This window comes from Macrobrachium nipponense, chromosome 3 (assembly GCF_015104395.2).
Source record: "Macrobrachium nipponense isolate FS-2020 chromosome 3, ASM1510439v2, whole genome shotgun sequence".
In the NCBI taxonomy this organism is placed as follows: Eukaryota; Metazoa; Arthropoda; class Malacostraca; order Decapoda; family Palaemonidae; genus Macrobrachium; species Macrobrachium nipponense.
The window spans coordinates 124726362-124753934 of NC_087202.1; the positions used below are offsets into that span (position 1 = coordinate 124726362).

The 27573-nt window shown below is 47.5% G+C and overlaps 1 protein-coding gene across 1 annotated transcript in view; it reads left to right on the plus strand.

The window, feature by feature from the left end:
• The first annotated feature begins 4795 nt into the window (after positions 1-4795).
• LOC135222494 (intraflagellar transport protein 172 homolog) overlaps positions 4796-27573 on the plus strand; it is a 369686-nt gene continuing 346908 nt past the window's right edge. The window contains 1 exon segment of the mRNA XM_064260577.1: positions 4796-4933. Within this exon segment, the coding sequence (XP_064116647.1) occupies positions 4895-4933 (39 nt within the window). The 5' untranslated portion in view covers positions 4796-4894.

The following is a 27573-nucleotide window of genomic DNA, read 5'->3' on the forward strand; positions in this document are numbered from 1 at the left end:
ACATAATGTTGTAGTATGCAAATGGTCCTAGTCAGCATTTTAAGGTAATCTGAACGAGGATACGTATATGCTTGGTAAGAATGCTTTGGACAGAGGAAAAGTAGAAAAAAATGAGGATCTTATTCGACTTCAAGTTATGATAAATCTGCATAGTTGTTTTTCCATCGCTTCTTAAGATTTTACTTCATACTTTCTAATTCTCACGAAAATCGACATTTGCTCTGAAAATAAATCAAATATATTTTTGAATAGCTATGTTTATAGCAATGTAAAGTACTATACGCCAGAAGTGTAGTACCAATGTCCATTTCAAAGTGTGCCAAAGAATTTATTTGCATGACTCCCTGTCTTCATTTTCTCCCTAATTAGTTGGAGTTTTTCATTTCATCGCACACTGTTATCTATAATACATTACCTTCTCTAATACCAGGCGTTCTTTTTCGATCATTAGCACATTTGCATCTTTACATACATACGCTTATTACTGTCCTGTAGAAAAGACAATTTGATAAATTTTTGAAATTGTATAGCTGCCAGATCATATACATACATCTAAGATCGCCATGTCTTCATACCCCACTATTAGTTGGAGTTTTGCATTTTATTGCATATTATTATCTATATATATATATATATATATATATATATATATATATATATATATATATGTGTGTGTGTATATATATATATATATATATATATATATATATATATATATATATATATATGCTTAAAAAATCACAGTAGAATGCACGTGACTTCATAAATAAGCGAATACCACGGGCAAATGATAGCCAGGAATCCAAGCGCTTTTCGTCTTTATTCAGACATCGTCAAGGAGCTACTAAAGTACAATCGGAGAGGAAGGAAGGCCTCAGGTACAAACAAGATCAGGAATACCAGATGGTTAATTATCAAAAGGGTAAAAATTAAAAGGGATAATCCAGGATTATCGATATCACACGGTCACAAACTTAAACAGATTCTGACCCTAACCGAAATTACAAAGTATCTTTGCAGTCCAAAACATGTAAAAACTGAATATATTAATTTTGTTGTTTATATTTATCTACAACTTTTTTCATTATGAAAGCATCAAGTTTAAATAAACCAAGACTTAAATTTAGAACATTTCTATTATTTGACTTGATAAAACAAGATTCAATGATATTCCTTTAACTGTGTCATTACATGGGACTAAGGCTCTTGCTTGACTCCAGTTAATAGGATGGTCTAAATCTCTCATATGTACAAATAATGCATTCGATATTTGCCCAGTTCTCACAGAATATTGATGTTGCTTAAGACGCTGTGAAAGAGATTTGCCAGTTCTGTCCGTAATAGATTTTATCACACTTTTTTGCAAGGAATTTCATATATGCAGCCTGGAAGATCTTTAGGAGAATTTTTTGATTACTAAACTCTTGACATTAATATTACTGAAAACAACATTTATGTTAAAAAGCTTTAAAATTCTAGGAATATCTAAAAACCTTTCATCATAAGTAATTTTAGAATGTATGCTTACTAAATTCAAGTTTGTCATTTTTTAGTTGAAATAAAATGTTTTTCTAGCTCTTTTTCCATGCCACATCTACAAAAGTCCTTGGGTATTTAAGTTTCAATGCATATCATAAATAGTTTTAATTTCAGCGTCAATAAACTGCGGGCTACAGACACGTCAAGCCCTTAGGAACATCCCAGAAAAAAACAGAGAATTTAACATTTTGATGGTGATTGGAGTAGTAATGAACAAAAGAGGCAATATTAGTTGATTTTCGAACGACTGAAAAGGTGAAATTTCTATCATTTCTATGGACAGTTACATCAAGAAAATTCCAATTACAATTTCTTTCTTCCTCTACAGTAAATTTTATAGAAGGGACTAAATTATTGAGATTATTACGGAATTCTTGGAGGTTTTCGTGAACTGGCCAATACAGAAGATATCATCCACGTATCTAAACCAAATAACTTTTTGGGGCAAAATTCTTGGTAAGAGTTTTGTCTCAAAAAATTCCATGTAAATATTGCTAAGGACAGGAGTAAGGGAGGATTACCCATGGCCATGCCAAACTTTTGTACAAAAAATTCCCCCATTGAAACAAAATTTACTATCTTTGATACATACCTTATGAGACTAAGAGGATTTTCTACACTTAAGGGAAATGTCATGACGCTCTAATTCCTCTTCCTAAATATTCAAGTAAGTCATCTACAGGCACTTTTGTAAATAAAAAGAGCAACATCAAAACTAACCACCATATTAAATCATAATTCAAATTTAAACTATTCAATTTGTTTATAAAATCAACATTGTTTTTTAACATTCGTGTTAGAAATATTTCCTACCAAAGGAGTAAGAATTTTTACAAGCCATTTAGATAAATTATACGAAACTGAGCCCACTGAACTAATGATTGGTCTGATAGGGTAGGGTTATTGATATTATGTGTCTTGACTAACCATACATGTAAGGTAGGGAGGCGCATTGCGGTGTAAACTGTTTAATTAAATGGTCCAAGCCCTCAAAATGGATTTAATTTGTTTATTTATTAAAATGGGAGTTAACTGTCTGTGTAGGGTCAGACCTCAGTTTCGTATAAGTATCAGTGTCATTTAGCAATGTCATTATTTTACTTATATAGTCACTTTTATTCATAATTAACCACTGCAATAGATTTATCTGCTTTTGTCACCTTCACTGTTTCGTCTTCTTTAATTTTTTTCTAAAAGCCTGGAGAAATCTCACGGGTACATTAGGGGGAGAAGGTTTACTCATAGCACCATACACAATACCTTTACAAATATTGATATCATCAGGGCATAGGTTTGATTCAATTTTTTCTAAATAACAAAAGGATTTTGAGATGTCGACACAGTCCAGGTTACCATTAAATACACCGAAAGCTTAACCCATATCCCAAAGCCGCTGTCGTAGCACTATCCACTGGTTTGTCAGATAAATTAATCATGAAGTCCACGTTGGCATGCTTAGTCCAGTCGCTTTCAGCAATAGATTTTTCAGCTTGACTTGGAGCATCCTTCCTTTCAAGACGGTTGCAGCACTTTCTCAAATTTTCCGTAGCAATAATCCAGCATCCGATTCTTCCAATCGACAGGAACCGTCTGATTAAAGCTATACCGTCTGCTTCTAAGTGTACGGAACGCATCATCTACTTCCACTTTGTGATGTCGATGTGTTTCTGAAGTATGATGCGTTGAAACTCGTCGAAAGGTCGCTCTGCTAGGCGAAGAATTCTCACTGTTAAAATCGACTTGGGCATCACTTGCTCGTTCATGCACTTCCGCCCTAGAAAGTTGAGTCGGAGTTTCAGTTTGTGAGCGATGATAAGAGCATTACAGAAGGATGTCACGAATAGAACAAGGCTTGGAAAATTCAAAGAAAAGGCGTACGTAGAAGAAAGAAATTGTAATTTGAATTTTCTTGATGTAACTGTCCATAGAAATGATAGAAATTTTTCACCTTTTCAGTCTTTCGAAAATCAACTAATATTGCCTCTTTTGTTCATTACTACTCTCCAATCACCATCAAAATGTTAAATTCTCTGTTTTTTCTGGGATGTTCCTAAGGCTTTACGTGTCTGTAGCCCGCAGTTTATTGACGCTGAAATTAAACTATTTATGATATTGCATTGAAACTTAAATACCCAAGGACTTTTGTAGATGTGGCTGGAAAAGAGCTAGAAAAACATTTTATTCAACTAATGACAAACTTGAATTTAGTAAGCATAACATTCTAAAATTACCTTATGATGAAAGGTTTTTAGATATTCCTAGAATTTTAAAGCTTTTTAACATAAATGTTGTTTTCAGTAATATTAATGTCAAGAGTTTAGTAATCAAAAATTCTCCCTAAAGATCTTCCAGGCTGCATATATGAAATTCTTGCAAAAAGTGTGATAAAATCTATTACGGACAGACTGGCAAATCTCTCTTTCACAGCGTCTTAAGCAACATCAATATCTGTGAGAACTGGGCAAATATCGAATGCATTATTTGTACATATGAGAGATTTTAGACCATCCTATTAACTGGAGTCAAGCAAGAGCCTTAGTCCCATGTAATGACACAGTTAAAAAAAAGGAATATCATTGAATCTTGTTTTATCAAGTCAAATAATAGAAATGTTCTAAATTAAGTCTTGGTTTATTTAAACTTGATGCTTTCATAATGAAAAAAGTTGTAGATAAATATAAGCAACAAAATTAATATATTCAGTTTTTACATGTTTTGGACTGTAAAGATACTTTGTAATTTCGGTTAGGGTCAGAATCTGTTTAAGTTTTGTGACCGTGTGAATATCCGATAATCCTGGATTATCCCTTTTAATTTTACCCTTGATAATTAACCACCTATCTGTATTCCTGATCTGTTTGTACCTGAGGCCTTCCTCTCCGATTGTACTTTAGTAGCTCCTTGACGATGTCTGAATAAAGACGAAAGCGCTTGGATTCCTGGCTATCATTTCCCGTGGTATTCGCATATATATATATATATATATATATATATATATATATATATATATATATATATATATATATATATATATATATATATATATGATATATCGCCTTCACTAAGACCAGGTTTTATCAAGGGTTACTATCACCTTTGCATCTTTTATACATATGCTAATTCCTGTAGAAAAGACAACTCGATCATTTTTTTAAAATTTAATTTAGCATATGTATCCTACATCTAATATTTTTTTCAGAGATCAGTGGCGCCTTTTTGTAAACAAAGTTTGACAGATGCCGCTGTACATTCCAAACGGAGAAATACCGCCGGAACTTCTATGTGCCTAGAGTTTCAAGTTTAATGCCGCCTATTTAAGTGAAATTGGAGTGATGTGTCGTGTTCATCGGCTAAAATGAACATTAAACACATTAAGAACATTTTACCACCCCAGGTAATATGATATTTTCTTTTAATATGCAAATAAATAGGTAGTTTAGTTAGGATAAGCAGGGAAGTCAAGCGTACGGTTAGCGACAACCTTGACTGAATCGCGCTTACGGTCACTTAATGTAGATTAATGCAAATTAAACAATTGAGACAAGACAATAGTAAGCAGAATTACGACATTTCATCAATACCATTTATCGTAGCCTATTTAAATTACAACCCTAGGTTTAGGTTATTGTTGTACAACAGTAGGCTAAGGAAAAATGCCCTCGAATCCTAGCTACAGGTATCGTAGGCTAGGTAATGGCAAAGGTTAGGCTAATGAAGCTAAGGCTGACTGATTAGTTTTGTGTTGGTAGGATAAGCTACTTTATTATTTCATTGTAAAGTAGCTTATTAAACTATCTGATAGGTAGGGTAAACAACCGACTGGACTAGCCAATTCACTGACTACCGTATTTTTGGCCACCCTCCGAAAAAATACTTTAACACGTCCTGACACTGGAGATGGTCATCATTCATGAGTTGTTGGTAGTGATAGCAGGAGCTCAAGACCTCTACTCTCCTTTCGAAGTATATATTAAATACCTATATGTATATTTTCTTCAAAGTTAGAAATTAAGGCCATATTTTAAGATTTAAACAGAAAGTAATGAAAAGTGTGGCCAACACAGTGCACACTACCCCCATGACATTTTCTAAATTTTTACTTACAATTGAAAATGTTTAGAAGATTGACGTCATCTCAATATTTGCTGAGTCGCTTGTGTCAACAACTTCCCATTTCCTGTGCTAAATCCGCACACCACTTGTACCCATAGATGCTGGGGCACTTTCATCACAACAGTCGTAAACACGACTTCCAACCACTACTTATCCAAGGGAACTACAGCATTCTTTGCGCTCTTTAATTGTTTATCAGTCTTGTCAATTGGTATGAGTTTATCCTCCAAACTGGGTATAAGACTTACACAAAACCGGGGAAATAAGTGAAATTAGCGTATCTATTTGTAGTATATATACATTTTGGTTCATGCCACTTACCTGACAGATATATATATAGCTGTATTTTCTGACGTCCGACAGAAATTTAAACTTCAAAACTCGCGGCACACGCAGTGGGCGGCCAGGTGGTAGTACCCATTCCGCCGCTGGGAGGCGGATATCAGGAACCATTCCCATTTTCTATTCATATTTTTTCTGTCGCCGGTCGGTAAACATCTGTTTACAGACCTCTGCTCAGGATTTTTTGGAATTTTGACTCGTTTCTAAGTATCTGATTGATTTGTTGGTATTGAATTGGATTGTGGAATTGGCATGCGCGATAGTGGACCGTTTTTGATTTTGGATTGACTTTTCTCTATAAGATATGTCTGGATCAAGTGGTGTGACTTTCAGAGTGTGTGTGAGTGCTGATTGTAAGGTGAGGCTACCGAAAGCATCGGTAGACCCCCACACAGTATGTATGAGTTGTAGGGGACTTCATTGTTTGATTGATCATCGTGCAAGGAATGGAGAGTTTGACTGATGATGAATGGAGAGCATATGAGTCCTATCGCCTGAAATTGGAGCGCGATAGGATCAGGAGGTCTTTCCTCAAGGAGTTCTTCCAAAGGTAAGACTAACGTTTCTCCTGCACTAACACCTAGTGTTTTACAACCCCTAAACCTGTGTTGCCTTCGGGCTCTGATTCTGTGTCGGGAGGAGCGGATGCTCTCTCTATGATTTTGGAGTCCCTTCGCACTCTGGAGACCAAAGTGAAAGCCTTGGAAACTGGCTCGGTGCAAGTGTGTGATCGTGCCCCCAGTGTTGTGGAGGGGGCGTCAGATCGGCCCCATAATGCCTCTAGGCCTAGACCTCTATCAGACTCCCAAGACCCAGGGAGGACGTATGTCGAAAGCCGCAAGAGGGTTACGGGGGCTTCCCACCGATCTGGCGTCCCTTCGGCAGACCATGTAGCAAAGACCCAGGCTGCCAAGGACCGTGCACGAGCACGCGTCTTGAGGATTGCTTTTCGTCCTCCGAAGCGTCCTCCCCGCGCAAGGGTGGACGCTCGGAGAGACTCTCGGTCCGTTAAAGAGGACGTTCTTGCGGAGGACGCTTCACGTCCTCTTTCGCCGCTTTCGTCGGAAGACGCGTATGATGTCTTTCCGCCTCAGAAGAGAGGTAGGATCTCCTCCGATGAGGACGCTAGGTTGCGCGCACAGGCGCGTACACCTGAGAAACAGGTAGCTGTTCCTTTGAGAAGGAAGGAGGCGTCCCCTCGCCCCTCGTCTTCTCACAGGACCAGTCCTGCTTCCTCGTCTCATTCTTCTCCAACGAAGAACATTCTTTTGTCCCTTCAGGACCAGCTATCCTCGCTTATGGCTCAGAGGACTTGCCCAGCAGCAGTCGAGCCTAAGCGGAGGAAGGACCTTAGACTGCCTGTAAAGAGGACTAAGCAGTCTCCGTTGTCTTCGCCCCCTGCGTCTCGTTCGCCGATAGCTTCTCCTTCAGCGATTCGCCGATCTCGTTCGTCTTATAGAAGGACGTTACGACAGGACACTCGGCAGGACGTTCGGCAAGATGCTTGTCGGGACGCTCGCGCTAGGCAGGACGTTCGTCAGGACGCTCGGCAGGACGTTCGTCAGGACGCTTGGCAGGACGCTAGGCAGGACGTTCGTCAGGACGCTCGGCAGGACGTTTGTCAGGACGCTTGGCAGGACGCTAGGCAGGACGTTCGTCAGGACGCTCGCCAGGACGCTACACAGGACGATCGGCAGGCCGTTCTCCAGGACGCTAGACAGGACGCTTGGCAGGAAGTTCGCCAGGACGTTCAGGCCTCCTTTCAAGACGCTTTCGGGGATTCTGAACAAGAATTTTTACCCCCAGACACTTTGTTACGCGCTCAGGCACGTATGCCAGCGAAGAGAGGTAAAGACGCTTCTCGGGCAGGTGGGACTGCCGCGGAAGACGCTCGTCCGCCTCAGGACGCTCTTCCATCAGCGAGCAGTAAGCGTCAGAAAGAAGACAGCAGTGATAAGGCTGCAGCTTGCAAGGAGAGGGGTCCTTTGATCTTGCCAAGAACGGCAATAGGACGCCTTCGCCTGACAGACGTTCTCCTCTTCCGTTGAGAGAAGAAGGAGAACTGGGTAGTTCGGCTGAGTCGGGTGAAGATGAACCTGCTACAGCCCCTTCTACCTCGGATTACAAAGTCCTAGTCAGACTTTTGCGGTCTTCTTTTGAGGACAAATTTCAGCCCGCAGCTCCCAAGTCTCCTCCTTCACAGTTTTCTTCATCGAAAACGGGGAAAATCCCGGAGTTCGTAGAGATGAAGACTCTCTATCGACGAAACGTGCTTTCAAGAAGCTCCAGGACTGGATGTTAAGAAGGAGAGACCAAGGCAAGACGACCTTCGCCTTGCTCCTACTAGACTTAGTGGTAAAGGAGGCATTTGGTATAAGACCAAGGACGAAGTGGGAGTTCGTATCCCTTCGTCGGCTCAAGGGGATTTCTCCAGCCTGGTAGACTTACAGAGGAGGTCAGTTTTACCCTCTGCCAAGGTAACTTGGACCGCGTCGGAGACAGACCATCATCTGAAAGGTCTGCTTAGGACGCTGGAAGTCTTCAACTTCCTTGATTGGTGCTTGGGAGTTCTGGATTTACAAGCGAGAAGCCCAGAATCTCTTAGTCTGGGGGAGCTGTCCAGCGTGTTAGCATGTATGGACAAAGCCGTCAGGGATGGTTCGGAAGAGCTAGTATCTCACTTTGGGACAGCTTTGTTAAAAAAGAGAGCTTTGCTGTGCAACTTCACAGCTCGGTCAGTGACGCCAGCTCAGAAAGCGGACTTGTTGTTTTCGCCTCTTTCGAACCATCTCTTCCCCCAGACTTTGGTAAAGGACCTAACGAACAGCCTACAAGAGAAGGCTACTCAGGATCTTTTGGCCCAGTCTACAAGACGGTCGGCCGGACCTTCAACATCTTCGGCTGCAGTTCGTCCGCCGAAGAAGAAAGTAAAGCCCTTTCGTGGGGGCTCCCCCCTCGAGAGCAGCTCCTCGAGGGAGAGGGTTTTCACGAGGAAGAGCTTCTCTTAAACCAAAGCCTTCCAAGTGAAAAGCATGTCCTTCAGACACCAGTCGGAGCCAGGCTGAAGTATTTTGCGGGAGCGTGGAGAGAGAGAGACACGGACTCTTGTCCCTCAAGATCGTGGGAGCAGGGGTAGGGTACAAGATCCCCCCCCCCCCCTTTTTTAGATCTTCCCTCCTCTTTCTACGACTCCCAGAGACCTTTCTCCATCCTACCAAGGAGAAAAGAAGAAAGTCTTGTTCGATCTCCTTCAACAGATGATCGACAAAAAGAGCGTGGAACAAGTCGCGGACCTGCTGCGGTCGCCAGGTTTCTACAACAGAATCTTCCTAGTGCCAAAGCAGTCGTCAGGGTGGCGTCCAGTTCTAGATGTAAGCAGGCTCAATCTTTTCGTGGAAAAGATAAAATTCACGATGGAGACGCCTCATTCTGTTCTGGGAGCCTTGAGACCGGGCGACTGGATGGTATCCTTGGACTTGCAGGACGCGTACTTCCACATCCCGATCCACCCTCTTTCAAGAAAATATCTAAGATTTGTCTTGAACAACAAAGTTTGGCAGTCAGAGCGATGTGCTTCGGACTGACCACGGCTCCGATGGTGTTTCACAGTAGTGATGAAGAACGTAGCGAGATGGCTACACTCTTCGGGAATAAGAGTTTCCCTATACCTCGACGACTGGCTGATCAGGGCGTCGTCGAGAGAGAAGTGTCTGAAGGACTTGCAGTTCACTTTAGCCTTAGCGAAGTCCCTGGGACTTCTGGTCAACCTCGAAAAGTCGCATCTGACCCCAACACAGTCCATCGTGTATCTGGGGATTCAGATGGATTCAGTGGCTTTTCGAGCGTTTCCGTCCGAGGAACGTCAGCAGCTAGGCTTAGAAAAGATCTCAGCCTTTCTAAGGAAGGAGACTTGCTCGGCGAGGGAATGGATGAGTCTGCTGGGGACCATTTCCTCGCTGGAAAGGTTCGTTTCCTTGGGAAGACTGCACATCAGGCCTCTACAATTCTTCTTGGCAGACGAGTGGAAGGCAAAAGACGATCTCGATGCAGTATTGAGGATATCGATTTCGATCAAGAACCACCTAAGATGGTGGTTGGACCCTCAGAAGCTGCAAGAGGGTGTGTCCTTAAGTCTTTTGAGCCCAGACCTAGTGTTGTTTTCAGACGCTTCCATCACAGGATGGGAGCAACACTAGGGGGGAAGGAAGTGTCAGGCTCCTGGAGAGGGGAACAGGTAGCCTGGCATATAAATGTAAAGAACTGGCAGCAGTATTTCTGTCCCTGCAGTTCTTCGAGAAGAGTTTGGAGAACAAGATTGTTCAGATAAACTCGGACAATACCACAGCACTCGCTTATTTAAAAAACCAGGGAGGTACACACTCCAGGACGTTGTACTCCCCTAGCGAGAGAGGATTCTGCTGTGGGCGAAAAGGAAAGAGGTAACGATCCTGACGAGATTCATTGCAGGTGTGCAAAACGTCAGGGCAGACCTTCTCAGTCGTCGGGACCAAGTCCTTCCGACGGAATGGACCTTGCACGAGGACGTTTGTCGAGACCTATGGACGCTGTGGGGACGTCCACTGGTAGAACTTGTTCGCAACGTCAAGGAACAGAGACTTCCTCTTACTGCTCCCCGGTCCTGGATCCAGAGGCAATCGCGGTGGATGCGTTGCTGTGGAATTGGACGGGCCTGGACCTTTATGCCTTCCCACCATTCAAGATTCTGGGGGAAGTCATGAGGAAGTTTGCGGCCTCGGAAGGGACAAGGCTAACCCTGATCGCTCCGTATGGCCAGCAAGAGATTGGTTCACAGAGGTCATGTCTTTCCTGGTAGACTTTCCAAGGACATTGCCCTGGAGGAAAGATCTACTCAAACAGCCGCACTTCGAAAGGTTTCACAAAAACCTCTCCGCTCTGAGTTCTGACTGCGTTCAGACTATCAAAAAGTGGCCAGAGCGAGAGGTTTTTCGAAGGCAGCTGCGAGAGCAATCGCACATGCGAGACGTGCTTCCACAAGAGCTGTTTACCAGTCGAAGTGGGCTTCCTTCAGGGCATGGTGCAAAAAGGAAGGAGTTTCCTCTTCCTCGACCTCTGTGAACCAGATAGCTGATTTTCTGCTATTTCTCAGAAATGTGCAGAAATTAGCGGTCCCTACAATCAAGGGATATAGAAGCATGTTGTCAGCGGTTTTTAGGCACAGAGGCCTAGACCTGGTCTGACACAAGGATATTCATGACCTTTTGAAGTCTTTCGAGACCTCGAAGGTGCCGCAAATGAGACCACCTTCATGGAAATCTGGATGTAGTCCTGAAATTCCTTATGTCAAACTCTTTCGAACCGCTTCAGACAGCGTCTCTTCGGAATCTGACAAGGAAGGCTCTTTTCCTAACTTCTCTGCGACGGCTAAGAGAGTTAGTGAAATTCAAGCGTTTTTAGCAAGTTAATGGGCTTCAAAGGGGACAATGCTGTCTGCTCGTTGAACCATCTTTCTTGGCAAAGAATGAAAATCCTTCGAACCCTTGGCCGAAGACTTTTGAAATCAAAGGTATGTCAAGTCTGGTGGGCCAAGAAACCAGAGAGAGTCCTTTGCCCGGTAAGGCTCTCAAGTTATACGTGCATAGAACTAAAGAGGTTAGAGGTCCCTCAGGTAACCTCTGGTGCTCTGTGAAGAGGCCAGAGTTACCTTTATCAAGAATGCAGTGGCTTTCTTTCTAAGGGACACCATTCGGGAGGCTCATTCATCTTTCCAGAAGATGATTTGAGCCTCTTCCGAGTAAAAGCGCACGAAGTACGAGCCGTCGCTACCTCTCTTGCCTTCCAAAAGAACATGTCAATCAAGGACATCCTCGATTGTACCTTTTGGAGGAGCAACTCCGTCTTCGCCTCACATTACCTAAGGGATGTGAGAACGATCTATGACGATTGCAATGCACTGGGGCCATACGTTTCTGCGGACACAGTATTGGGGTCCGGAAGTAGCTCTTTCCCTATCCTTAGTTAGGTTAAGTTAGGTGGTTGTGTTTTTTAGGTTGTGGTGAGTCTTATGTGAAGATCTCCCATCCATTAGCTAGTTTAAGGGGTTTGTTTGTATAGTTGGTCAGGTGGTGGTCAGTTGCTTCGTTGCCCTCATTTGTATGGCCTCGATGATCTTGTCCGCTGAGGTCTCGCACCCGTTGACAGATCATCCAGAGCGCACCAGCACTACAGGTTCTCCACCTGGCTGGCAACTCTGTAATTAAGCAAAAGCAGCCTTACGTGACAGTAATCACATAGTCTACTTTGCAAACACGGTAAGGAACCAAGATGTATATCATCTACTTATTGTTAGTTTTCCCAAAAAATCCTATTCTGTCTGTTCCCACCATCCGAAGGTGTGATTCAGCTATATATATATCTGTCAGGTAAGTGGCATGAACAAAATGTTATTGTTATTATACAATTAAGTTTGTTCATACTTACCTGGCAGATATATATAATTAAAGTGCCCGCCCTCCTCCCTCAGGAGACAGAGGCATTAATAAAAATATGAATAGAAAATGGGAATGGTTCCTGATATCCGCCTCCCAGCGGCGGGAATGGGTACTACCACCTGGCCGCCCACTGCGTGTGCCGCGAGTTTTGAAATTTCTGTCGGACGTCAGAAAATACAGCTATATATATATCTGCCAGGTAAGTATGAACAAACTTAATTGTATAATAACAATAACATATTACAGCAATTTTATCATTACTGCATTACTATGACAACTAGAATTCATGGAAACAGTTTGTAAATGCATTGGCGTATGTGTGAAGCTCCACTAGATTGGCAACGATGAGTCATTTTTTTGCCGCGTCATCTGCTCGTAAGTACATCAGAAATTTGTTCCGGTACGAATACAAACCATCAGTCCTTTACAATAGGAATGTAACTTGCGGCAGCTGGAACCAGTCGTAAGCTTCGAACAAGGGATTTCGGTAGTTAACTGCTTGTCTGACAGTGCGCGCACTGCGCGACTGGGAGGTGAAGAACCACATTGCTTTCGGCCATGTTGGTGGATGGATGTGTTCTGCATATCTCTCTGCCTACTTCTTCGTCGTATGCTTTGTGTTTGTTCCGACACGTAATACAAACCATCGGTCCTTTTACAATAGGAAGGTAACTAGCGGCAGCTGGAACGGTCGTAAGCTTCGAACAAGGGAGTTCGGTAGTTACCTGCTTGTCCGACAGTGCGCGCGCAGTGCGACTGGGAGGTGAAGAATCACTTTTGCTTTCGGCCGTGTGTGTGGAGGACGTGTTCACCATCGCTTTCTGCCCGCTTCATCGTCATATGCTTTGGTTTTGTGAATATTCTTCAACTTGGTTTGTCAGTGTTTGAAAGTGAAATTGTAAGTACGATACTGTCTTTGTTCCGGTACGATATACAAACCATCGGTCCTTTTACAATAGGGAGGTAACTAGCGGCAGCTGGACGGTCGTAAGCTTCGAACAAGGGAGTTCGGTAGTTAACTGCTTGTCCGACAGTGCGCGCGCCGCGCGACTTGGAGGTGAAGAATCACTTTTGCTTTCGGCTGTGTGGTGTGAGGATGTGTTCGCCATCGCTCTCTGCCCGCTTCATCGTCGTATTGCTTTGGATTTATTGTTTTCATACATTCAACTTACCTGTCAGATATATACATAGCTATAGACTCCGTCGTTCCCGACAGAATTTCAATTTCGCGGGCACTCGCTACAGGTAGGTCAGGTGATCTACCGCCCTGCTCTGGGTGGCAGGGCTAGGAACTAAGCTATTCCCGTTTTCTAATCATAATCTCTCTGTCGCCGGCTGTATCAACATTGTTGTTACTTCCTCCTGACTAGATTTCGTTTTTCGCAAAGCTTTTGATCATCTCTCGCTGATATTTGGTGACGTACTTGGATCGTTGTTTGGCATTCGCTATCGTGGACTGTTTTTTGGACTTGGTTTTTGGATTTTGTGAATATGTCTGATTCTAGTGTTAGTTTCAGAGTGTGTGTGAATGAGGGCTGTAAGGTGAGGATTCCGAAAGCTTCGGTAGATCCTCACACTAGTTGTAGAGGGTGTAGAATGGTTGAATGTTCAATTGAGAATACGTGTAATGAGTGTGAGAATCTGAGTGCACAAGAGTGGAAGAATCTAACTTCTTACTTGAAGAAGTTAGAGAGAGATAGAGAGAGGAAGAAACCCATAGAAGGTCTGCCTCTCATGATTACTTTCTACCCTCTGTAGCTTCTTCCTAGATGATAATGACCATGGCTGTTTCAGCCCGTTCACAAATGGCTAATCCCTCTAGTTCGGCTTCGGAAATAGCAGAACTTAGAGCTTCCCTTCAGAAAATGCAGGAAAAGGTCGCAGCATTGGAAGGTAAGGAAAGTGAATGTGGCAGTGATATTAGTGTCCCCAGTGTAGTGGAGGGGGCGTCTGGTCGTCTCTGCGACGCTCCCAGGCCTAGACCTCTTCCAAGCTCCCTGGCCCGGAGGAGAAGGAAAGTCGAAAGCCGTACGGGGGTTGTGGAGAATCCCCAACGATCAGGCGTCCCTTCGGCAGAATCGATCGTATCGACTGCTAAAGACCGCTATAAAGAGGGTCCTACGAGAGTGCTTTTCGTCGTCGAGTTCGCCTTCTCCGAGAAGAGGGTGGAAGGAGTCGAATCTTTCCCGTTCCTTTTTTTTGAAGAGGAGTATGCAAGAGCCTGCCAGGCGCCAGGCGCTGCTGAACATGAGATCAATTCGAGTCCCGAGCGCTTCTCGAAGGAGGAGCTCCTTCGGTAGTAAAGAGGGCGAGAATACAGTCAGACTCTGGGACTAGAGGAGATCCTAGAGCGCCTTAAGATCTCCCTCTCCTGATTTCGGAAGATTCCTCAACCAAGAAAATTTTTGAAGAATATGCAAGAGCAAATTAGCCCTTGCTAGTAGGAAATCCTTATAAGGAGCCTACTCGTAAGAAGGATGATAGGCTTCCTATTAAAAGATCTAAAGAACTATCTCCTGCCAGGCGCGACGCATCCTTCAGGGGAGTTGTCGCACAGGCGGCCATCTCTGGGGGGGGCGGTGCGCTAGGCAGGCGAGAAGTAGGAAAGGAAGCTACTCCTGTCAAGAGTAGGGCGCCAACCAGAAGCCAAACTCCGAGTAGGCGTAACGAGCCAGGACAACATTCAAGATCTTCAATCAAGCGCCAAGAGCTGGATGAAGAAGAAGATCCTGTTAGGAGTAGAGCACTTATAAGACGGAAAGCGCCTACTAAACATCAGACGGATACTCCTCCCAAGCACAAGGAGTATTCTGAACTAAATACTCCTCCCAGGCACGGGGGTATTTCCGAAGATTATACTCCTCCCAGGCGCCAGGAGTATTCGGATCTTAATACTCCTACCAAACGCCAGGAGTATTCTGGACAAAATGCGCCTATTAAAGGCCATACTCCTCCCAGGCGCCAGGAGTTTTACGAAGCTTATACTCCTCCCAGGCGCCAGGAGTATGCGGAACTTAATACTCCTACCACGCGCCAGGAGTATTATGAACACAATGCGCCTACGAGGCGCCAGGCGCCTGCTGAAAGCCAGGAGTATTCGAGGCGCTTTGCGCCTGCCAGGCGCCAGGCGCCTGATGAAAATGCGCCTGCCAGGCGCCAGGCGCCTGATGAAAATGCGCCTGCCAGGCGCCAGGCGCCTGCTGAAAGCCAGGAGTATTCGAGGCGCTTTGCGCCTGCCAGGCGCCAGGAGGATCCCAAGCACGCTACTCCTCTCAGGCGAGATACTCCTGCTGTACACCAGCCGCATTCCTCGTATGAACCTGACACTCGGAAGAGAGTAAGAGAAGAATCAGTAGAAAGGAGAGAGCCTTCTCCTTCCGAGCCTCTTAACCCAGAAGATGCATCGGAGGATGAAATGAAGGAAGGATCTTCTAATTATAAAGTCCTTTCGTCCCTTCTGTTGGAGGAATATGGAGACTCTTTGACACCAGCTGCTCCACCTTCTCCACGTTCGCAGTTTTCGAGCACGAAAACACTCAAGTCTTCCTCTTTCCTTAAAATGGAAGCCTGCCATTTCTATTGAGGAGAGCGCTACAATCTCTTGACTCCTGGTTCAAGAAGAAGAAGGAGTTAGGGAAGGACGGTCTTTTGTATGCCTCCCGCCAAACTTACAGGGAGGAGAGGAATTTGGTCGACGAAAAGGAGAGGATATGGGATTGTCTCTGTCCGTTTCAGCCGAATCAGATTTCTCGAGTTTGGTGGATTCATCTAGAAGGCACGCCTTGAATGCAGCAAAGGTTACATGGGGGCTTTCGGAAACGGACCACCTCATCAAGGGTCTATTTCACACCTTAGAAGTTTTTAACTTCTTAGATTGGTCCCTTGGGGTTCTGGCCAAGAAATCTCAAGAAAATGAACAACTCGACCCAGAGAACCCTGAATTGCATCCTAGCCTGCATTGATAAGGCTGTTCAGGATGGATCAGCTGAGGTATGCTCGCTATATGGTGCAGGAGTTTTAAAGAAAAGAGCGGTGCACAGTGCTTTCCTCACAAAGGCCGTCTCTCATTCGCAGAGAGCCGCCTTATTGTTTGCGCCTCTCTCTGAACACCTTTTTCCATCGCAGTTGGTGAAGGACATCGCGCATTCTCTGACGGAAAAGGCCACCCAGGATCTCCTTAGACAATCATCAAGGAAGAGTAGGCCTGTGGCTAGTGAGGAGAAGAAAGTGGCTCGCCCAGCTCAGAAACAGCCCTTTCGAGGAGGTCTTCCAACTAGACCGATCGCCAGAAGGAAGTCAACCGATAAGAGGGGGCAGGTCTTCCTTCCGTGCTTTAAGAAAGGGAAGTGAGAGTTCTGTCCTCCAGACACCCGTAGGAGCCAGGCTACAGTATTTTGCGAAAGCCTGGGAAGACTTAGGAGCCAACACTTGGACGATGTCGATCATCAAGAAGGGGTATCGCATTCCATTCAAGGACATTCCTCCCTTGACAACATCTCCGAGGGAATTGTCCGCCAGATACAGGGACCAGATGATGACGGACACTCTTCGTCAAATGGTGGAACAGATGTGGGAAAAAAGGAGCATAGAACTTGTACTGGATTGCAACTCCCCCGGGGTTTTACAACCGCTTGTTTCTTGTAACAAAAGCCTCGACCGATGGAGACACGGTACTGGAACGTAAGTGCGCTGAACAAATTTGTCGAACAACAGAAGTTCAGCATGGAAACGTCTGCCTCAGTCCTTGCAGCACTAACGGCAAGGGGATGGATGGTGTCCATAGACCTTCAGGACGCATGACTTCCACATCCCCCGATCCACCATTCGTCGAGGAAGTTACCTTCGATTTATGTTCGAAGGCAGAAATTATCAGTTCAGGGCCCTGTGTTTCGGCCTGTCCACGGCTCCTCAAGTCTTCACAGACGTGATGAAAAAATGTAGCGAGACACCTACACTTGAAAGGGATAAATGTCTCAATGTACCTGGACGACTGGCTCATCAGAGCCAGGTCTCAAAAGCAAAAGCAGTGTTTGGAGGACCTGTTAATAACACTGGAGTTGACAAAGTCTTTGGGACTGATCGTGAACCTCGAGAAATCTCAGATGATCCCCAGCCAGAACGTGGTTTATCTGGGGATTCAGATGGATTCTCGGGGTTTTCGAGCTTTTCCATCGCAAGAGAGACTAAAGAAAGGCTGTGCCACAGTATCGAACTTTCTAGGGAAAGAGCGCACTTCGGCGAGGGAATGGCTGAGCCTTCTGGGAACCCTTTCTCGCTCGAACAGTTCTTTCTCCTAGGGAGATTACATCTTCGACCGCTTTCAGTTCTTCCTAAGAAGAAGTTGGAGTTGGAAGACAGGTCAGCTATCGGATACGTTTCCAATATCGGAAGAAATAAAACACCATTTGAAGTGGTGGTTGCTTCCACTAAAGGAAAACAAGGAGTGTCCCTGCAAGTACAATGAACCCAAGCCTGTTACATTGTTTTCAGACGCCTCGGAGGCGGGCTGGGGTGCAACATTGTTGGGACCAGAGAAGTGGTCAGGCACCTGGTCGGCAGAACAGGTGTCATGGACAATAAATTGCAAAGAGCTCTTAGCAATTCACCCTGGCGCTAAAGAGCTTCGAACACTTAGTCAGAGGCAAAGTCGTGCAGATAAACTTAGGACAATACGACAGCTCTGGCTATGTCAAGAAGCAAGGAGGGACGCACTCTTTTGCTCTGTACGAGCTGGCACGGGATCTACTGATTTGGGCGAACCAAAGGAAGGTAATTCTTCTAACAAGGTTTGTTCAAGGGGAGAGGAATGTGAGAGCGGACAGACTGAGCAGGAGATTCCAGGTCCTTCCCACAGAATGGACACTCCACTCAGAAGTCTGTCAGAGCCTGTGGCGCCTTTGGGGGAAGCCTCAAATAGATCTTTTCGCCACATTCCTCTCCAAAAGGATAGATACATTTTGTGCCCTGGTGGAGGATCCCCGAGCTTATGCAACAGACGCCTTTCTCCTGGACTGGTCAGGAATAGACGTTTACGCTTTCCCCGTTCAAGATTCTGGGGGAAGTAGTCAGAAAATTCGTGGCATCCGGAAGGAACCAAGATGACTCTGATCGCTCCGTATTGGCCAGCGCAAATCTGGTTCACAGAGGTGATGGAATGGACAGTGGACTTCCCCAGATCTCTTCCAAACAGAATAGATCTGCTCAAACAACCCCACTTCGAGAGGTACCATCAAAATCTACCCGCTCTTGCTCTGACTGCCTTTCGACTATCGAAAGACTCGTCAGAGCGAGAGGGTTTCTCGCCAGGCAGCAAATGCAATTGCTAGAGCCCGCAGATCATCTACGAGACGAGTGTACCAATCGAAGTGGGAAGTTTTCAGAAACTGGTGTAGGTCGAAGAAGCTGTCCTCTTCCAGTACCTCTGTGAACCGAAATTGCAGATTTCCTTCTGTTTCTTAGACAAAAGTCGCATCTCTCGGTACCAACTATTAAGGGGTACAGGAGTATGCTCTCAGCAGTCTTTAGAAACAGAGGATTAGATCTAACGAATGACAAGGATTTGCACGAACTTATTCGTTCATTCGAAACATCTAAATCACCGCGAACCTAAGGTTCCAAGCTGGAACTTAGATGTGGTTCTTGAAATTTCTTTCATCAGATGAATTCGAAACCACTTCACACTGCTTCGTTCCGTAATATCACGAGAAGTGTTTGTTTCTGAGTCTCTTGCAACGTGCAAAAAGAATCAGTGAGTTGCACGCCTTGAATCAAGAGTTGGCTTCAAAGGAGACTCAGCAATTTGTTCATTTCAGTCCCTTTTTCTGGCCAAAAATGAAAAACCCTTCGAATCCCTGGCCCAGGAGCTTCGAAGTTAAAGGACTTTCTAGCTTGGTGGGCAGAGAGGCAGAAAGATCCCTGTGCCCAGTTAGAGCTCTAAAATTTTATCTGGACAGGAAGAAGCAGTTGGGGGGGTTCGCAGAAAAGTCTTTGGTGCTCAGTGAAAGACCCCAAGAGAGCAATGTCTAAGAACGCATTAGCCTTCTTTGTGAGAAGTGTTATCACAGAAGCTCATAAGAAGTGTCCAGATGATTCGTTTAATCTCCTAAGAGTGGGAGCCCACGAAGTTAGAGCAATCGCAACCTCGGTGGCGTTCCAAAGAAATATGTCACTAAAGAACATTTTGGATACAACTTATTGGAGATGCAACTCTGTGTTTGCATCCCATTATTTAAAAAGAGTACGAGTTACGTATGATAAATGTTCTTTTCGTTAGGTCCGTTTGTGTCAGCACAGACGGTTCTGGGTAAAGGAGAAAGCACCAATCCTTAAAATTATGTACGTAACCCTCTTGTCGGATGTGTTCTCGGGTTTTCGAGTTGATGGGAGTGTCAGTTGTCGCACAGGCGGCCTTCACTTCTCTTTATTTGAAAATCGAGTGACATCTGACTATTAGAGGGGTACAAAAATTTGTTATTTTTGTATGTATGATTTTCGAGTTTGTGGTGTTTGCAAAGAGTTTGGGATAAATCGAGGCAATCTTAGAACTAACACGGGTTAGGATCCGGGTGATCGGGATTGGTTGTGTGCTCCTTGAAATTAGTGCGTGTTGTCATATAAGCGGATGTGCTCCCATTGACAAACGCCATTTAGGATTCTGTCGAGTAAGTGGAAGAGACCCCATCGACAGATCCACAAGAATTCTTGGCCACAGATCACTATCTCGCTAAGGTTCTTGAGATGAAGCAGACTCCTAGGCGGTAGCCACGAAGTCTTCCATCTAAGAAGGTAGGAACTAAGGTTTAATTTATTTATACCTACAACATGTTGTTTACCTGTCTAGTCAGTTAGTTAGCTGTCTCTTGCCCTCCACCAAAGGGTGTCAATCAGCTATGTATATATCTGACAGGTAAGTTGAATGTATGAAAAGACATTGTTATGATACAATAAAGTTCATACATACTTACCTGGCAGATATATACAATTGAAGACCCACCCAGCCTCCCACGCGGAGGACAGGTGGAAGAGAGATTATGATTAGAAAACGGGAATAGTTCCTAGCCTGCCACCCAGAGCAGGGCGGTAGATCACCTGACCTACCTGTAGCGAGTGCCGCGAAATTTGAAATTCTGTCGGGAACGACGGAGTCTATAGCTATGTATATATCTGCCAGGTAAGTATGTATGAAACTTTATTGTATCATAACAATGTCATGTTTCTTCAACTGGTTTGTTTGTGTATGAAAGAGAACTTGTAAGTACAGTGTCTTTTCATTTTCATATTTTGATTAATTATGGATCAAGGAATAGAACTATCCCCACGCCCCGCCATCATCCCGCGATTGTGCCCCGGGTTGGAGGGCCGCAAGTGTGGGAAATTCTGGTCTTTTCCTGAAATAGATCCTCATGTCCTTTGCGCTTGGTGCCGAGGGCGTGAATGCTCTCGGCCCGAGCCATGTAACATTTGTTGTGATTGGTCGGAGGTGCAGTGGGGGTTGTAGGAGGGCAGGAAGTAGCGAAGGCCTGCCAAGGAGTCATCGGAAAGCTCTCCCGCGACTCCCTTGGTAACCGATACTTTGTCTTCTTTCTTGCCCCACGCTCAACTCCCACATATGGCACCTTCCCCTTTGGGTGGGTATCAAGGTCCTTCTCTTCACCCGATCCGTCGAGCGTAGAGGAGGGTGCTCGTTACCCCGACGTACAGTTGTATTCGGGGTCTTCTATTCGTTTGGGGCGGTGCTGCCCCCCCCCCCCCCCCCCCCCACCCCCCCCCCCCCCCCCCCCCCCCCCCGCATGAGGGGGAACCCCTCCTGTGTACCCGACTGTTGCTTCCGCAGGTGCTTCCGCTGTGAGGGATGACATTGGACAGGTGTGGGCGTCATTGGGACTGCAGGGCGTGCCAAGTATCCAGGGGCTGCTCCAGCATCTGGCGGGGTCTGGGACGGTCACCCATGGAGCGGTGACCACCACCACCACCACGATCTCTACTCCAGGGTACGCCGCCCCTCCTCACCTGGTATATACCCCCACATGATGTCAGTTACACCTACAGCCACTGTGCAGGGGCCGATTGCTGCCGTACCGAGGAGGGGTGTGCCGCTGCTGCCCGGGTTCATCGTGCTGCCTCCCCCGGACTTCCGTTGCCCAAAGAGCTCGCCCCTGGACCTGCCGCCGGTACCCAGAATGTTGCTGGCTGCTGCCCTGCGTACCTGCCGCTGATGCTGTTCTGGCTGTTCCTGCCGTTCCTGCTGTTCCCACTATTCCCGTACCTGCCGATGTCATCCCAGTCCGTGGTGTTACTGCCCCAGACGCTGGTCTGTTCGGACAGGTGCAGCCGGGCCCTGTTGCTTCAGCAAAAGCAGCCCCGGCTCCATCCTGGATGGCTGATCTGACATCTGTCCTGAGGAAGCTGACGAAGAAGAGGAAGGTGTTGTCGTCGTCGTCTTCGTTGTCTTCTTCGTCGTCTGCTGCTGCCTCTTCCCCTTCGACTTCCAAGGCTACCCAGCCGCGGAAGAAGAAGGCTGCCTCCTCCCCCCCTAAGAAGGCTCCTTCGGGAACTTCTAAGGGCCCGTCCCACTCCGGTGGGACAGGGGGTCCTTCCGCTGGTCCTCCTGCTCCTTGGGAGCAGGGCCCGTCTCTCCTTCCGCAAGGAAGAAGAAGACGGGGACCAGAGGGGTACCGGCTAACACCGGTACTTCCTCGCCTGGTGCTAGAGGCTCTGCCACTACACCAGGTTCCGGCTCGGCCTCTCGTCCAAGAGAGGTACCAAGACCCAGACGCCAGAGCTCGCTCGGCGCCAGGATCATGGCACAGAGCGGAAGGCTGGCGAGAGCCGCTCAGGTGACTCTCGCCAGGCCATCGGCCGCTCTCGTAGCGACCAGCCAGTCACCCGGGGTGACGTGACAGTCCCAGACTGGCCACGGGGTGAGGCTGGGAAGAGGTCCCCCTGATTGCTGGCGCCAGCCTCGGCTGGTACCAGCGGTTCGACGCGCCGTGAGGACAAGCACCGGTCTCACCGTGACAGTGGTTTCTGCAGGTCCCCTGACCGCCGCTCCCACCGGGACCAGACGGATAGGGGGACCAGCAGCAGTTCCTCTGACGCACGGGACCTGGGCCGCTGTTCTCGGTCTAGCCGCTCGCCCCAGGGGAGCGGCGTGACCAGGCCTGCGGCTCGATCCCCACCGCAGGTTGGTGATCGCCTGCAGTCCTCCAAGCACACCGGTTCTGCCAGTGAGCGAGGGGGGAGCATCAGGTCTTCCTCTCCTGTACCTTCAACTTCCTCGGGCTACACCGGGAAGGGCGAGGCACCGAGGAGTGATCGTGAGGGGCGCGCCTCTCGCGATCCCGTCACGACACCGTACGTACCAGGCACAGTCTTAGGATCGACCAGGTCCTACGCGCAAGTGACAGGAGGTGACCGAGAGAGGTCTGTCGCCGTTCCTCCTCCTGAAGGAGGAGGATCTCGGGAGTCGCTCTTGTTCGAGGGACTTGATGGTCCTATTCCGCAAGATGCCATAACTCCAGAGATCCAGAGGAACTTTGCCGAGGTTATTGGGCTGATTTGTCAGCACAACAACCTCGGGGAAGGATCACCACTCCTACCTTCTGAGCCCACGTCCTGGCTCGAGTTGTTCTGGGGTCCGAAAAAGGAACCCAAACCGACGGTGGGTCTGCTGCGATCAGAGCTTGCTGACTCTGTGCTAGACCAGGTGGAGTCTCTCGTCTCCGGACAGGAGGGTCCACTGAAGTCTGGCAGGTCATCCAAGCTACTTCCTCCTCCTCTACTGCGACAGCGGCGTTTTTACGTGCCATCGGAAGATCCAATGCTGCCCAAACAGGTGAACCCGGAGCTAGCCAGGCTAACTCTGGGAGTGTCTCTGCAGTAGCTCCTGACAGAGAACCTCTGGTTCTCACAGCAAGAGGGACTAGACCTGGAATCCACCGCTATGGCGGCTTTCCAGGCACTCTCCTGGCTAGACCTGTGGTCCCTCAGTGTCTAAAGTCGCAACCACCTCTGGGAATATTTCTCCTGAAGATGACTCGGCGTTCAGGAAACTTTGCCAGTCTGGAGAAAGGGCCATTTCCTTCCTCGCCCAACAGACGGTAAACCTGTGGGCCAACCTGGTACTTCGCCGTAGGGACGCAGTCCTTACCCGAGTATCTAGGGCGGCCGGGCGTGAGGCGGCACTTGGATTACGCAACGGACCTGTTCGGAGTTCCTCCTCTCTCTTCCCAGGAGAGATGATGGACGCTGCGGTAGAAAGGCGGCGCACTGATGACAGTGGCCACTTAGTACACCAGGCAGTCTCGAAGGCTTCTGGGCAGCCTCGAGCAACTGCGGCCAAGCCCAAGAGTTTGGCTAGCGCTTCCTCGGCTGCTAAGACAGTTGCCCCGTCTAAGCCCCAAGGGAAGACTCTGCCTTCAACTTCTGCCGGGGAGGTCGTCATCAGCCCCCCTCCCAGCCCTCCTTCTCACGAGGAGGTACAGGGAAGAAGTCGAAGAGAGTTGGGAAACAACGTTAGGGACAGCATTTCCCCTCACCTGCTGCCAGAAGTGGGGGGGATGCCTGGCGAGCCATTGGGCAACATGGCAGCGCTACGGTGCCGAGAACCTGGATAGTAGACGTCCTTTGGGAAGGGATATCTACTACCCTTCGAATCTCGGCCACACCTCACCTCCAACCCGGTCCATCTTCAAACCTACGTCCTGTGAACATCAAAGGACGTAGCTCTTCGACAAGAGATCAAGACCATGCTGAGCAAAGGAGCTGTAGAGATCGTCAGGGATCAATCACTGGGCTTCTACAGTCGCCTTTTTTCCTGGTGAGAAGTCTTCGGGGGGCTGGCGCCTGGTGATAGATCTCTCTCCTTTGAACCGTTTTTCGTTCCGCCAGACTCGGTTCGCAATGGAGATAGTGTGTTCCGTGCTCGACTCCATCAGGGAGAAACGATTTCATGCTTTCAGTGGATTTGAAGGACATGTATTTCCAGATACCTGTCCATCAATCCTCCAGGAAGTACCTCCGCTTCATCCTCAACGGGACAGTGTACCAATTCAAGGCACTTTGCTTCGGTCTATCAATCACCCCACAGGTGTTCATGCGAGTGTTCACTCTGGTGTCTGCTTGGGCCCACTCGGTAGGGATACGTCTTCTGAGGTATCTCGACGACTGGTTAGTCCTGGCGAGCTCCCGCTCACAGTTGCTACGGGACAGGGATCGACTCCTGGAGTTCTGCCGCGATCTGGGAATCGTGGTGAACTTCGAGGAGTCCGATCTCGAACCCAAGCAGAGGATGAAGTACCTGGGTATTGCTGATCGACACAGTAGCAGGGCGAGTCTTCCACCCCGCAGACTTGCGGATCAGCAGATTCAGGGAGACAGCCGACGGTTCCTGTCTCGGCAGGAACAGTCAGATCAGCAATGGCAAGTCGTGATTGGCCACCTGTCATCACTCAGAGAATTTAGTCCCTCACGGGCGTCTTCACTGCGGTCTCTTCAGTGGAGACTAAAGGAGAGTTGGTCACAGGCAGAGGATCCACTGTACTCCCCGTGTCCCTCACGAAGGACCTAGCCTGGTGGCTGGATCTGACAGGACCTCTTAAGGGGAGTGCCTCTCCGCACTCCCCCCCCGGAGATGCTGCTGTTCTCAGACACATCAAACGAGGGATGGGGCGCACACCTGGAGGAGTTGCTGACTGCAGGAGTGTGGGACCTTCATGACAAGCACCTTCACATCAATGTCCTGAAACTCAAGGCACCGTTCCTCGCTCTCCAAGAGTTCCAGGACCGCTTGATGGGACACTCGGTGGTGTTGATGTGCGACAACACCATGGTGATGGCATACGTCAACAAACAGGGGCGCCTAGTGTCTCTCCCGTTGCACCAGTTGACTCTGCAGGTGCACGAGTGGGCCGTGGGCTCCAACCCGAATAGAGCTGTCAGCCTCCCGCTACAATTACCAGGGCAAGACGGAATGTCAGTAAAGCAGACCAAGCACTCAGCTGTTGTTGGGATCGGTGATAGGGACCGAATGGTTCCTACACCAGGACATGGCGGAAAGGCTCTTCGACCTGTGGGGGCGTCCAGTAGTGGATCTGTTCGCCACCCGGCATAACAGAAAACTTCAGGTTTTCTTTTCAGCCGTGCCTGACCCATGGGCAGCTGCAGAGGACGCTCTTCATCATCCGTGGGACAACCTCTTCGCCTACGCCTTTCCCCCGTTCAGCCTGATTCGCAAGGTGATCAGCCGAGTGCTGGCCACCCCGAATCTCAGGATGATCCTGGTGGTTCCCAAATGGCCCCAGGCCATTTGGTATCCGGACCTGCTGGCTCTGCTTGCAGAAGCACCGAGAAAGATTCCCCCTTGGCACAACCTTCTCGTCCAGCCACACGTAGAGCGGTACCACCGAGTAGTCCAGTCTCTACATCTTCACGGCTGGATGTTATCCACCATCTCTTGCGAACGAGAGGCTTTTCTCGCAGCGCAGCAACAGAGATGGCTGGAAACGTCAGACAGTCCTCTGCAGCTGTGTACCAGGGGAAGTGGGTCGTCTTCTGTGGTTGGTGTCGTAGATGGGGTCTATCTCCTCTCAGAGCCACTCTTCAGCAGGTAGCGGATTTCCTTGTTTTTCTTCGCCGGGAAAAGCTCCGCTCGGTCCCCACAGTCAAAGGATACAGAGCCGCCCTGGCACTAGTCCTGAAACTGAGGGGAGTGGATATCTCGAACTCGTTCCAGATCTCCTTGCTAATGAGGAGCTTCCATCGGCTAAGACGAGCTGGACTATGTCGGAAATGGACCATCTCCTCAAAGGAGTATTCCATGTCTTGGAAGTTTTTAACTTCCTAGACTGGTCCCTTGGGGCTTTAGCCAAGAAGACGCAAGACCCTGATTTCTTGGAACCCGAAGTCCTGCATAGTGTGCTCGCCTGTATGGATAAGGCGGTGCAAGATGGATCAGCGGAAGTGGCATCCCTTTTCGGGGCAGGAATTCTGAAGAAGAGGGCTGTCTTTAGCTCATTTTTGACGAAAGCAGTCTCTCCAGTCCAGAGGGCGTCTCTCTTATACGCCCCTCTGTCTAAACAGCTGTTCCCTTCTCAGTTAGTGAGGGATATTTCTCACTCGCTGACTGAGAAGGCAACACAAGACTTGCTTGTCCAATCAGCAAAAAAGTCAAGACCAGCTGTTCCTGCCACGAAGAGGGAGCCAAGAAGTGCTCAGCAGCCCTTTCGAGGGAGCTCATCATGCCGAGCCCCTAGGAAGAGAGGAGTGGAAAGAAGAGGAAGGTCTTCTTCCATTAGAGTGCCAAAGAAGAATTCCAAGTGAGATACCAGTCCTCCAAGCACCAGTAGGGGCCAGGCTACTGAAGTTTTCAGAAGCGTGGGCCTCGAGGCAAATAGATTCTTGGTCTCTGGAAGTACTCAAGAGAGGATATCTCATCCCCATCAGAGACAGACCTCCATTGACGACGACACCGAGGGAGCTGTCAGCGAGGTACAAAGATCCTGCAAAAAGGGATTCCCTGTTGGGTTTAGTACAGCAAATGTTGGAGAAGGAGGCCATCGAGACAGTGCAGGATCCTCACTCCCGGGGCTTTTACAATCGCCTTTTCTTAGTGCCAAAAGCTTCGGGAGGGTGGAGGCCTGTGCTGGATGTGAGTGCATTGAACCGCTTCGTGGAGAAGACCAAGTTCTCCATGGAGACTTCCAACTTGGTCCTTGCGGCTCTGCGTCCAGGAGATGGGATGGTCTCCCTCGACCTTCAGGACGCTTACTTTCACGTCCCCCTGCATCCTTCATCGAGAAAATATCTTCGATTCATGGTGCAGGGAAGGATTTACCAATTCAGGGCTTTGTGCTTCGGCCTCTCGACGGCTCCTCAGGTGTTTACGGCATTGATGAGGAACGTAGCAAGATGGCTACATCTGAAGGGGGTGAGAATATCACTCTACTTGGACGACTGGCTCATAAGAGCGCAGTCAAGATAGCAGTGTTTGGAGGACTTGGAAACAACTCTGGATCTAGTCAAATCTCTAGGATTGCTCGTGAACCTCGAGAAGTCTCAGACGATCCCCAGCCAGGACATTGTCTACGTGTATCTGGGGATTCGGATGGAT